The 12,922-nt window shown below is 44.2% G+C and overlaps 1 protein-coding gene across 5 annotated transcripts in view; it reads left to right on the forward strand.

Annotated features, from left to right (window-relative positions):
• Positions 1 to 220: 220 nt before the first annotated feature.
• SH3KBP1 (SH3 domain containing kinase binding protein 1) overlaps positions 221 to 12,922 on the forward strand; it is a 247,382-nt gene continuing 234,680 nt past the window's right edge. For 2 of the 5 annotated variants that reach the window (XM_076356606.1, XM_076356631.1), the window contains exon 1: positions 837 to 1,287. In XM_076356606.1, the coding sequence (XP_076212721.1) occupies positions 1,284 to 1,287 (4 nt within the window). In that variant the 5' untranslated portion in view covers positions 837 to 1,283. Of the gene's footprint in view, positions 328 to 835; positions 1,288 to 12,922 lie in introns of those variants that run through there. The other 3 variants (XM_076356614.1, XM_076356599.1, XM_076356639.1) reach the window with 3 other exon arrangements.

Below are 12,922 nucleotides of genomic sequence, written 5' to 3' on the forward strand. Positions count from 1 at the left end.
CAGCTGCTCATGTGCGACTCTGCTTTTTTTTCTGAAACACCACCACCAAAAAAGTCACTCTTCAGCTGATCTTTTTGTCTGTCTTCCTTTTCTTCCTTCCCTCCCGGCCTCCAGAGCCAAACCTGTAAAGGTGGGAGGGGGGCGGGGCAAAGTGTGGCGGCTCTCTCCGGTGCGGCCCGGGCTGCGCTCCCCCCGCCCCATTCCCTCAGGGCCAGGACCGGGGAGAGACGCGGCGCGACGAGGGGCACCCGCGGAGCCGCCGTTGCCTTTCCCAGTCGCCCTGAAAGCAGAGCCCCGGGGGGCAGGACCGGGCACGGCCTGCTGCAGGTAACGGCTCCCCGGGGGGCGCGCGCGGACGGGCTAGGTGGCTGGCAGGAATCTGAGGTACCCGCCTGTCCCGCCGCGGGGGAGCGGCCGCCCGCTCCCAGAGACGGTGCCTGGAGCCCAAAGCGTCCTCCTTCCTCCCCTAGCACCGAAATAAGGCGAGCCCCTTCCCCTCCCCTCACCTGCCCGAGCCCCCCGGTGCCTCCCCGTGCCCGGCTGACGCTTCCTGGCCTGGGAGGGAGCCACCCCCTTCACCCCGCCGGGCGAGGCGGGCCCGGGGCGCCGCGGCACCCGTCTCCCCTGACCCTGCCCCCGCTGGGGACCGCCGCTCCGCTTCCTTCCTCCCCGCCCTCCTTCCCCCGCCGCCGCCGCTCCCGGCGGCCCGAGGAGGCGCAGCGGCTCTGGCGCAGTCTCGCGACACTTCCCGCAGCGCCGAGCCGCGCCGCGTCGCTCGCTCCGGCAGCAGCAGCCTGCCGCGGGGAGACCCAGCTGCTCTTCGCACCCGCGCCCTGCCGCACGCACCGGCCAGCGGGGGAAGACGCCCACCCCCGCGGCTCGGCAGCAGGCGCCTCTGGGCGACCGGGCTCGGCCGTGCTTTCTCCCGGGCTGCTCTGTCCGGCGGCAGCGGGGACCCAGGTGGCTGGCAGGAGCTGGAGGCTGAACCCCTTCTCTCGCCTGATTTCTTCTTCTTTTTTTTTTTTCTTTCCTTTTTTTTTTTTTTAACACATACGAATACATATGCTGAGGGAAGCCGAGGTGCTGCTAGCAGGACGCAGAATGCAGCCCGGCTGCAGCGGGTGCTGAGAGCGGCGGCCGCCGGAGGAGGGAGCGGCTCTGTCAGCAGCCTCTTCTCCTTCCCGTGGCGGCGGCTCGGGCTGTCTCTCGCCCCCTTCGCCGTGGCCAGCCGCCTCAAACTTTCAGCCTGTTTCCGCCGCCAGGCAAAGCCCAGCTCGATATAAATGGGTGAGTTCAAGCCACCGGCTCCGAGTTGGCGGTGCTGGGGGGGCCGGCTGGGGCTCCTGCCCGGCGGGTGGGGTGCGTGTCGCCGCCGCGACGGAGGGCCGGGGGCGGCGGGGAGGGAGCTGGCCGCCACCAGCCTCCGCTCCTCCGCCTCATGTCTTTTAACTTCTCCTCCCCTCCCCCGGCCGAGTCAATAATTGTTTTCATGTGACAGGCGGAGAGATCGGGGTTTGCGGCGGCGGGGCGAGGGCCGGGCGTCCCTCGGGGGTGCCGCGGTGGGCGATCCCGAGCGGGGTTGACAGGGTTACAAGCCCTTCCGCGCACCGGCTGGCCGGCCTCGCCGCCTTCCCGCCGGGCACAGCTATCCCTGGGCAGCCTGGGGTGTGGTGGTGCCGGGCCGGGCGGAGGGGGGGAGGACACCTCCGCCCCGGGCGCGCAGGTTGCGCTCCTTCGGCCGAGGGGCTGCCGGCGGGGAGAGCTGAGGGAGGGCGCGGGGCGGCCTGTGGGGACGGGCCGTGCCGTCCCGCCCCGCCAGAAGGGGGCGGCCGTTGGGGCCGTTGCGCGGGGGTCGTTGGAACCGTTGCTCGGGGGGCGGTTGCATTCGGCAGCCGCTGCCCGTGAGGTGGCTCCCGCGGACTTCGGGAAGAGGCTGCGCCTGCTTGCCCGGCCCGGGGTGGGCAGCGCCCGCTACCTGTGCGGCGAGGGAGGCGTGGGCAGCGGGAGGATGGGGGATGAATCGTCCCATTATGCGGGGCGAGGAGGCGAGGCGGCGGCGGCGGCAGCAGCGGTACCAGGCGCGGGCTGGCTGAGCGATGCGCCCCGGGGCGTCGCTGGAGCGGCTCTGGCCCGCGTCTCCCTCTGCCCAGCGCGGTGCCCGGCGGAAAATGACGGATTGGAGGGAACAAAAGAAGCTGTCTGCTGTTGGTAGGCAGTCCTGGGTGTACCCACCGACCGGCGTCTGAAGACGGCGGCGAACTGTGCTCCAAAATACCGGCGTTTAGATGTCCTCGGGCCCCCAGCTGCCCGTTTCGCTCACGGTAGCAGAAATGCTGTTGGACTGTAGGGGAACCTGAGAGCAGTATCACTGAAACGACTAAATATAATGTGTTACGTGGGCAGACATTTTACACAATTTTACCTGTTGTAATACAATGATGTTGGGAATATAGTAGGAAAAAAATCGTCCCTTTGTTCTTTGAGAGATTAGTTTGCGGGGTACTATCAGAGCGATGCACCGTTGCTGTACCTGTATGTACAAGATTAAGCACTAGCTTTTCACTATTGACTTTCAGTTAGTCCTCCAGTTCAGGCTGAAATGTGTTCATCCCTGTGCAGCTCATTCAGCTGTATTGATCTGAGTGAACTCTGATGCTGCTGACAGTAGGCCAGCATCCCAGACGGCCACATTTAATTGGGTGCATTGTAGAAGACTCTGTTAGGGTTGTTTTGCCTGCTAGCTAACACAGCTCTCAACTTCTGTCTTCTGTAGCAACAGATAAGATTTTAAACATAGTGCTGTAATGAGGTGTAGGGTTTATAACTGCTGAATGGAGCAGAATCTTGTCTTCAGTAGGGCATGTCACAGGAAATTGCTTTTTTAATATTTTTATTTTCTTATGCTCTCTCGGTGCATTTATTTCTTATTGTGATGCAATACAAAGTTAATAAGACTTTTCTGATTTCTGTTTAATCCATAGTGCAAGTATTAGCCTTTTTTTAGCTTCACGGTACAAAAGATTAAGGAAAGTAATAAAGGAACGGTGAAGTAACTTGCATTGATAGAGCTCTAGGAAGGTTTTTAAATGCTGTAACTTAGCAGTGAAGGCCATCTTTTTTCCTTTTACCCACCCTTCCCTCTCCTGGGCTGGCCATGATCGTACACATCTGGCTTCTTTAAAGCTCATTTGGATAATGACTTTCCCAAATCACTGTGATTCAGTCAGACTTCTCTTTGCAAAATGGGAGTGGAGGGAAGGTAGATACGGTTTCATTGTTGTTCATATCTTTAAATGGTGATTCCTGTAGTTTAAAAATAAATAGAAAAATTGTGCAAGGAAGTGAAGATATGAGTAGTATGAAAGCAAAATCTTTCTAGGAGATATCAAATGAAAACAGAGTTTTATTAAAAACATTTTTAACATTGGTAGCATTTTTGAAAGATATTTTAGATGCAGGAAAGAATAGGTGAATTCTTTACGTGTACTACGCTGTTAAGTTTCCTAATGTTTTATTTTTAAATTACTTGTATGCCTTCCATTTTAACCATTTATATTTTCTGTATGGCACTGCATGTTGTTATTAGTCCAACCCTGTGCATGTATATATATGTGTATGTTACACATATGTGTATATTAAAATTCAGTGTATGGCCCTAAGCTTTTTTACAGCACGTACCCCAAACCTTACAAGAAATACAGCTTTATTGATGTTTTATGAGCTCTTACAAGACATTCTAGATAGAGTACCTTAAAGTCCATCAATTTACACTTGGAATGGACTTGCCAGGAGAGTTGAGTGAAATAATGGTGGTAGTTCTCTAAACGTAAAAAGGGGGGTAAGGCAAAGACCTTAAAGGTAATTGTGAATACAGTGGAACAAGCTCGGTCCCCCTCCTTAAATGTCTGAGAAATGAAGAGGTAGTGTTTTGTGGGGACTTGTGTGTGTGGGTTGTTTGTTTGTTGTTGCTTTTGGGTTTGGTTTGTTTTGTGCTGTTTTTTTTAAGACTACTTAGAATTGCATATGGTTAGAGAACTCCTCAGACTCATTTGAAAGAGCTTTGCATGCCCACACATCAGACTGTCCTCCTGAAGTTGGAGGTCCAGAAAACAAAGTAAGAAGAAGGTATGGTAGCTGCTTCAGGAAAAACTGGTTTGAAATGTACTGCTTATCAAATTTAGAAAATGCAAGAGTACAAGTCTGATTCTAGAGAGCAGTGTTTAACTGCCATCATCACAAAACAACTGATGATGTGTAGCTCCTTGTGTCAGTCGAGACACCCCTCCCAACTTCTGCAGTAAATGAAGGAAGATCCTTTTTTCTGCTATGCAGTCTCTGCTCATCTTCAGACAACAGACAGTTTAGTGCATTAAATGAGGAAGGGGTCCTATATAATAATAGTGGTACGAAACTAAGCAGTTGAAGCCTTCATCATAGTGCTTGTAAATACCAGCTTATAAATAAACACTTTCATCACCAATATTTTCTCATCGTAATACTTCTCAAGGTATTGTTAAAGCTTTTCTGTTGGAAAAGGAGAAGAGAGGATATGTTGCTTTGGTTTATGTGAAATCACATTGATCACCTCTGCTGTCGCCATAGTTAGGAGGTTGGATCCAGAGACAGTCTTGTGCCCTTTGAACCAGTTAGATTACTAATACTGGCAGACAACTATTGTCTGCATGGTTTTACATTAGTGGTTGAGAAAGATGCTTTGCTGTGAAATACTGCAGCGAGTTTGTACACACCAAAGGAATGTTACACCAAGAAGTAATGTAATAAAAAAAAATTGACTCTATGTGAGAGTCTGATTGGTCTGTACCAGTTGCAATCCCTTTTCGTGTTTTTCCCCTTTCTTAATTCTCTTTTTTTTCCCTTTCCAAATTCTCCTCTATCCCCTGCCCTCAAGTTCTGCCCTGCTTCCCTCGTAAACCCCTAACTTTTTATCTATTTTCCCTCTCTCTACTTCTCTTTACGCGTTTCAGACATGCTACTTCCTCTTTCTCCCTCTCTCTTATCGAAGCATCAACAGAGGGAGCACTCTGAGCATATTTCCTGTGTGTGGGGCCCCACACTGACCTCCAGCAAGCGAGAGCTGCCCTTGCATCAAAACTTCTGCTTGGCCCTGTGGTGGGGGTTGGAGAGCGCTCACTGCAAGGGGAGGCCTGGGGAGTTTAGCTGGTAAACTAACAACTCTACGCTCCTATGTAAAACAAAGCATTTATGAGCCTTGAGCTTAGCAGAATTTGTATAAATCACGCATGGAAGGTGGTAGGTGTGCTTGTGGTTCTTGACTGCTCTTTGACAAATTTTAAGTTCTCTCTCCAAAATGGTAGAGATTTTGGAGCCTTTCAGCGAAATAGCTGTAAGACGTTTTTAAATAGGAATAGCATGTGTCATTCTTGTCATCCTTGAAAACGGTTGAACAGTTTCAGCTGAATAAGGAAAAGTCATAAGGAAGATGATTAGCATGACTTTTTCACTTTGAGTTTTTTTAATAAGGTTTTAAGCAGCTGTAAAGTGGCTTTACATAGGAAATGCTGTGTAAAAACCCTCCCCAACCCGTAAAAAGTCTTTATTCTCCTCCTTATATGGGGTGTTACTCCTTTTAATTCTTCTGTTGTCACTGGTAGGTTTGTTTCTCACAACAAGGCAGTTGCATTGGAGCTGTTCAAGATCAGATTTCCAGTTGTTTGGTGACAATATTTATACAGCCTGTGAATGTCTTCATGTTTTGAGTTCAAGTGGAGTTTTCATAAAATACGAAAATATTTTCAGTAACCTATATAAAATTTCATGCAAAAATAGCTGGCACAAAGCTTTTTTCCCTAGAAATCAAGAGATAATGACATTTCTGTCATAAAAGGTTGTCAGAGCTGCCTTCTAAATGGATCAAGATAGGGGTCTGAAATCAAGAAATATAAAATATATAAATATGTGTGTATCTGTAAAAGATTATGGAAATAATTTCTGATTGCGCAGTCTTTTCTGTACGTTGGTATCTCTTCTGCTTGCCCCTTTCAAGTAGCTCTTCTTTCTCAGTGGCTCCATTATAGTTGTTTTTTTATATTAACTGTTGCTTTCAGATCAGAAAGTGTGATAAAGGAGAGAATACTTAAAAGTATTAAGTTAATTAATTAATTAATTTATGTTAATAAATAAATAATGTTAATAATATATGTTAATAAAATAAATTAATAATTAAGTTAATTAAGTTAAAAGATGGTTTCTTAAAATAGCAGAATTCTTGCTCCTTTTTGTGTTAATCAAAGATGCATATGTAGAAAATTATGGTAGAGCTAGCAGCAGCTAGCAGGTATTTTTTTCTGCCCGGGTTTAAGGAATTATATGTAATAATTAAAACACTTTCTTAAGAAGCAGTTTTATTTTGATGTTAATGCTGAGTGCATACATATTTCTGTTTAAACTGCTACTAATGCAATATATACAATTTATCTGTAATGTTATTCAGATTGCTTCTTTTGTAATTGCTATTCACTAGATGTTAGAGGGGTTTTTTTGAGAATACTGCTGGTAATCATTCTACCAGCAGTGCATCAGAATTCATATAGCAGATCAGCATTGACCTTGTAGATAATGCATTGACTTCTTCCCCACTTGAAGGGGAAGGGATGCGTGTGTTAGGAGGAGAAAAAGGAGAGCTTGGTAATGTGAAATGAGCAGCTGAAATTTCAGGTCTGAAATATTAGAGGTCATTGGAGTGCTGAAAGCAGGTTAGCCCTGACGGGATCAAAGGAGAGAAAACAGCCACAGAGATGGTATCTGTTGTTTTGCTCTGATACTGCTGTTATAGAGCAAGCTCATTAAAAAATGATGGTTTTTTTTAAATCACAGAATACAAAATCCTGGACCAGGGAGTGGATGTTTTCCCTGGATGCAAAAGCAGGAGGTATCTGTGTAGGGCATATCTACATTCTCTATGCTGAGGAATGATGAAAGAGGATATTAGGGGGAGGGGAACAAGAGAGGAGGTGAGTATCAAGATTCAGTAATTCAGCTGATGTAAAAGTAATTGCTGACAGTCAGCTTCCCACAGAGAGGAAACACAATAAAAGCTTTAAGTCCCTCTGTGTGAGAGAATATGCAATACTGCAGTTCAGTAGTCATGGTTTGTATTAGCAAATGGAGTTGACGTTTTTTCCCCCCTTTTTATTATTGATAATTGAGAAGCATCAGTAGAAACCAACTCTTGAGAATGCGGTGGTAATGTCCACTGAAAAGCTGTATGGTGAGATGACTGTTGCGATGTCTCAGCGATGCTTTGTTCCTAACGTAACATTAGCTTAGAGAAAGGAGCATCCTGGATGATGACAGGTGGAAAGGATGTCTTTGTTCTCATTCTTATAGCAGTTTGTATTCCAATGGGGGCGTCGCTGAGAATTTGTGCTTCTGTTTTAGGATGAAGAGTTGTCTAGAGTTGTGGATCAGGAATTATGTCTGTGCTGAAACAATTCTCTTTGGCAGCAAGGATAATGAAGTATAGAAAGCTGAGCAGTTACATGAGGAAAATATCCCTAACTTCTAATTAATGTATAGTGTCAGTGTAAAGAGGTGCCTTTTGAACTCTGCCTTTGAATTTCATTAGAAGTATTGTACAGAGGAAAAAGTTCCTCTTTATCTCCTACTCACTCTTTCATACTGTGCAGCTAAATCACTTCTGATGATTGAAACTAGCTCACACCAAAACCAGTATAAGTCTATTCATTTATTTGAAGACCAAAGTCAGCATTGGTGCACAACTCCCCAGGGAACTGATGCTTTTTCAAAAATGTCAATATAGATTTGTTGCATGTGTTGCAAGTCAAGGCCCAACTTGATCCCACGGCAGAGGGGTTGGACTAGGTGATCTTTAAAGGTCCCTTCCAACCCAAACCATTCAATGATCTATTAATATTTAATTAGCTTTCAATGGTCACCCTGCTCATATTTAAAAATTAAGTGTTTTGTGTCCCACAAGTAATTTGTAATAAGCGAATTTATGTGACCTGCCTTTAAAAAATCCCAACCAAAACCAACACCCCCACACACACCCCCCCCAGCAAAATAGAAATCCCCACAACATGTTGTGTCCTCCGCTTGCAGTTTCCAGGAACTTGTTTGTTAATTTAAAAGCAACACGTTGGTGCTTTTTATTGATAATGAGGTCTCAAAACAAACACACACAAAAATCACTTCAGGGTGTTTTCCTGTTTGTTTTGGTTTAGTTTTGTGGGAAGAAGTTCTTGGAGGTCGGTACAACTGCCGGTGCTATTCCATGCTGGTCAGCCTGAGTCTCTTTGTATGTAGCACTGTCTTTCCACATAGCTAGATTTATAAAGGTTTTAGTTAAGCGTAGCGGAAGTATTAGAGTATAAATGTACACGTACAGAACTTTTCATTTTTGAGCCAAATGTAAAACCATTCTTTGAGAACTCTCATCTCCAGTTTAAATCGAGTATGTCCTCTATCTGTGGTTGCTGATTCATCCTCACTACTGGCAAGAAACATTTTTAATACTCTGGTAACTTGGCAGAGTGGATTTTTTTTTTTTCTGTGATAGGCTTGTGCAGCATTGAAAATTTGCTGTCCTTGTGGCAGATATAAAACTGGCGATCAGCAAGACCTCGGCTTAATTTTTCAGTGTTTTTCTCATTCCTGCTGTTCTTTCTGTGAGGTCTCACTGAGCTCTTATTGAGCTGTTAATGCTCTTCTGTCTATTTCCCACTGTAAAAGGGCACACCAGAAGTTCCAAAGTGTGTCCAGAAAAAGATGCCTTTATTTTGGGGTTTCATTATGACAAGGTTTAAAAAACTTTTTTCTGTCAAATTCAGAATGTTTATAAAAAAGTGGTTTAGCTTTGGCCTTATGTTTCCAAATGTAAGGATTAATGACTTGCTTTGGAAGAGTGGTGATGCTTATTTATAAACAATATTTGTGTGTTTTATGGATGAGGATTGATTACCTAGATATTTTTCTTTTTCGTCAGCTATTTCTTATGAATGTGTCCTTATTGTCATCAACAGCTTTATGGAAAAATATCATATCAAGATCTTTCACTCTAGGCAAGACCATCTTAATTTCCTATGAAATAATCTAGGTACTGTATTTCAGCGAGACTGCAGTGTTTGTTGAATACAAATATCCAACTTCTCTGCTTAAACGATCAGATTTAAAAAAAAAACACATAAACCAGCCAAAATCCCTCAAACAACTCCTACCAAAAAAACCCAAACCCTAGAAGAACCTAACTTTGTTCCCATCAGCTTTTAAATGACAGGGGAAAGGGAAGGGAAGGAGAAATGGGTGCAGAGAGGAAAGGCCTCTAGTCAAGGTTAAGTCTGAGAAGCCTTGCCCTGAGTGCGTGATCAAGCAGTTTGTGACAATGGATATTTCTGAAGATCTGGGAGTGAGCAGCTGTACTTCCAGGCAGGGTATGGTCCTAGTAACTGGGAAAAGAAAATTGCACTGTGTGAAGGCTGGCCTGGTAGCAAGCAATGTGTGGAACTTCACTTGCTGATATAATGGAAATTTAAATTCCAGTTCCAGAAGAGTACAAAAGATGTTTGCAAATTCGTGAGCCCTCATGATATTAAAGATTTTTTCCTTAATGGCATGCGCCACGCTTTATTCTTCAGTTTTAATTTTTGTTCAAGGAAACATCAAGCTGCCAGCAGTTGCTGAGAGCACTGCCTTGGTAGCTTACAAACTTTGCTTTTTTTATACGTGTATTTTTAGACTGCTTGTGGGAAAGAAAAGGTTAATCACTATGCGATCTTGAAATCAAGAGTTGGTTCAGATTTAAATATTTTTATATTGAAGTCAGATGGTTTAAACTGTCTCCAGCTAGTAGATTTGAATGATTTTGATACGCTTCTCTGCTTTTGTTGTGTTTTTGTTTAATGAAATGGGTAACATTTAACTTTGATCACATTTTAACATTCTAAGCCATTTGCTGCATTGAGCTGATCATTTAACTAGTTCAGTCATTAATCTCAGTCTGATACTAGATTTTTTTTTATCTTGATTTCATTGTTAATTGCTGTATTCTTAATGTTGGAAATGTATTCTTTGTAGCTATTTTTGTTAGTAACTTTAACAACAGTTAATTTTTCAGGTGACACCGAACAAAAACCTCATGTGGATTTTGTTGGATTTTAGCTAGTTAGCTTATACGTTTGACCAGCTTCTCAGTTGCTTCCTTCTTTTTGTAGCAGTCTGTGAGGCTTGTTGGTCATAGTGAACCAAGTTTAGCTATCTGTATAAAACTGCTCCAGCTTCGTAGAGGTAGCATGTATTTAATAGAGGGATTTCCGAGTATAGTTAATCCAGTTTCATTAACTGCTATTATTGATGGAAGGTTTTAATACAGCAGAAAAAAGTACCTTCTATGACTTCTTCCTTGCTTGACTGAGTGCTGCTGAAGGCTTGAACTGGGTGTCCTGTGTGATGAAAATAAATGTACCTTTGATCAGCCAGCTGATTTGTACAAGTAAGATCGGCTCTTTCGGTTGCAAGGAACAGCCTTTCAACTGGGAGAGAAATCTTAGTGCTACTGTTGCTGTCGACTTTTGTTACAATTGTTTTTAATGTTCATCGGCCTGGACACCTGCTGTTTCCTCCTCCGTCCAATAATCTCTTCTAAAATGGGAAAGATCTTTATTTTCTTTGAAACTTTATATTAAAGTCCCTTGTATCTGCTGATCATTTCAATCATCAAATACCTTTATTCAGCTGCATTTAGAAACAGTTGAAATGCACTTGTCAGTTTTACTTTGACCACTGAGGTCAACTTGAATGGTCTTTGTTCTGTCACCTCATACTGCCTTTCAGAATTGCTCGCTTTGATTTGCATTAAGCATACTACTTATTTTAAAGACTACAATTTTTCTGTGTGAAGCACCTATAAATAGTGCTTTTGATTAGCTGACATCTCAATTATCTGACTGTGGTTCGTGGAAGATTGAGATAAGACGCCATCTAGTTCATGATGAACTACAGTCTGACAGTTCAAGGTTTCTGCACTGGTTCAGGAGTCATGAGAGATCTATTAATATGTATTCATCGGCAATATATTTGATAGTTTGCAGAAAACAGTCTTGTTTGTTCCTGTGTGTTTCTCGTTCCTTCACCTCATTCCGTCAGAAAGCAGTTGCTCCTCTTCCTATCACTTGCAGAAGTGCGTGTATGCTTCTTTCCCCTTGGAAGTTGTGTTTTCTTGTTGGTTTGGTTTGGGTTGTTTTGTTTTGTTTTGTTTTTTAAATAAATCTACATCACTGTCTCACCTGTTTCTCAGGAAAGATGTTCTTCACCCATTTTTTTTTTTTTCTGTTCAGATACCTGATGCTCTGTCATCTCTTCTTTTCATGCACGCTTCCTTCAAATTCATCTTTCCTTCTCTTTCATCTGTCTTTCAAGTGCACTGCTTCTCTTTTTAGGAAACTTTCCTATATACTTCACTTACACAGTCTCAAAACTCCCTGTATTAAGATGCAAAGATCTACAGAATTCTGAAGACAATCTGGTGTGGAATACAGCAAAATTGTGGGTGGTCCTTTATGAATTTTGCTTCAGAATTAGGGAAACAAGAAACCTTCAGCTGGTTTCCCATAAATACCATGTCAGGAGGGAGAGGGACTGGCTGTCTTTTAGAGACTATTGCTTTAGTCTGCTGAGTTTTTTCAGAGTCGGAATTGTAGCCTGGAAGGTAAATGCTGAGGCGTGTGTTGCACATTGTGTTGTGCCAGACACCTTTTTGATATTTTCTGATGGACGAGTGGTGCCTTTGGTGTGTGGAGAAAAACAGGTTGTGGAAGTCGGCAAAGCCAAATGCTGAAGTTCCAATGTTTTTTTTCTAATTTGGAGAACTTAAAAGCAGGATGTTGCTATTTTAAGTAGTATTTCAGTTCCTGTCTGTTTAAGTCTGTCAGTGCCTCTCTCAAGAACCAAAACCAAGGAGCTGATGTAAATGCAGCCTTACAAGGCAGAGATCTTATATGCAAGAAATGCTCTTCGCCTCTGTAGACCCTCTGGAATGTAGGATTAGTTTTGGCTTCCGATTTCCTTAGCTCCAAAAGCTTGGATCATTGGAAACCAGGGAAGGTCATTAGAAGATTTTTCAAATGGATGGAGCCCAGGAACCTTTTTCTTAGATGAGGGAGAAGTAGAGCTTTCTGCTTAACCTTGGAAGAAGTTGTCAAGGTAGATAACATTCAGTGACAGCATTATCTCTGTCCTCTCTAGTTCTCTTGGTTGTATGGTTTTAATCTGCACGCTGCCTCCTGTATGCCGTAGAAAGATTCTGTACCAGCATCCGAGGAGGTTCTACTCATCTCGAGTAGAATCTGTCTTATTGTCACTTCTCCACATGCTTTGTTCTGTTCCAGATGGTACCAGTGTTGGTAACTGGGGGTGGATGGGAGGAGGAGGTTGTCAGAAGAATAATTGCTTATAAAACAATAGGGTTCATTGCCTCTGTTTATGTTTGCTTGGGTTCCACAGAGCTCCATCCTGCTGCTTCTTCCCCTTTCTCCCTGCATCCTCAATGCAGCAATGGGCTCTTTGGTCTAAATGCTGACTATTGTTTGTGCTTTCGCTCCATACGCAGCTCTGCTGAGCATTCTCATTCAACCAGCTCAGTGGCTCAGATTCCTTATTGGAGTAATGCTGTCATCAGGTCACAAGCTGTTCTTGCTGGCAATGAAAGTCAGTGACAAGCTTTCAGATGTACTTGTTTGGCTTGCATCAGTTTTTGCTTTCAGGATTGTTCTTCTAAGGAGGAGCTCTGTGTACTATCTCCTTTTTGGAGGTTTATTCTAGTCATAAGCATTAAAGAAGATCTCTTGGAAGTGAGAGTGAGTGTTTCTTCAGGTGGAGGACACTTCTTGAGTTCTTTAACCTGCTACCAGAGATACCTGTTAGAAGA

This window comes from Aptenodytes patagonicus, chromosome 1 (genome assembly GCF_965638725.1).
Source record: "Aptenodytes patagonicus chromosome 1, bAptPat1.pri.cur, whole genome shotgun sequence".
Taxonomy (NCBI): Eukaryota; Metazoa; Chordata; class Aves; order Sphenisciformes; family Spheniscidae; genus Aptenodytes; species Aptenodytes patagonicus.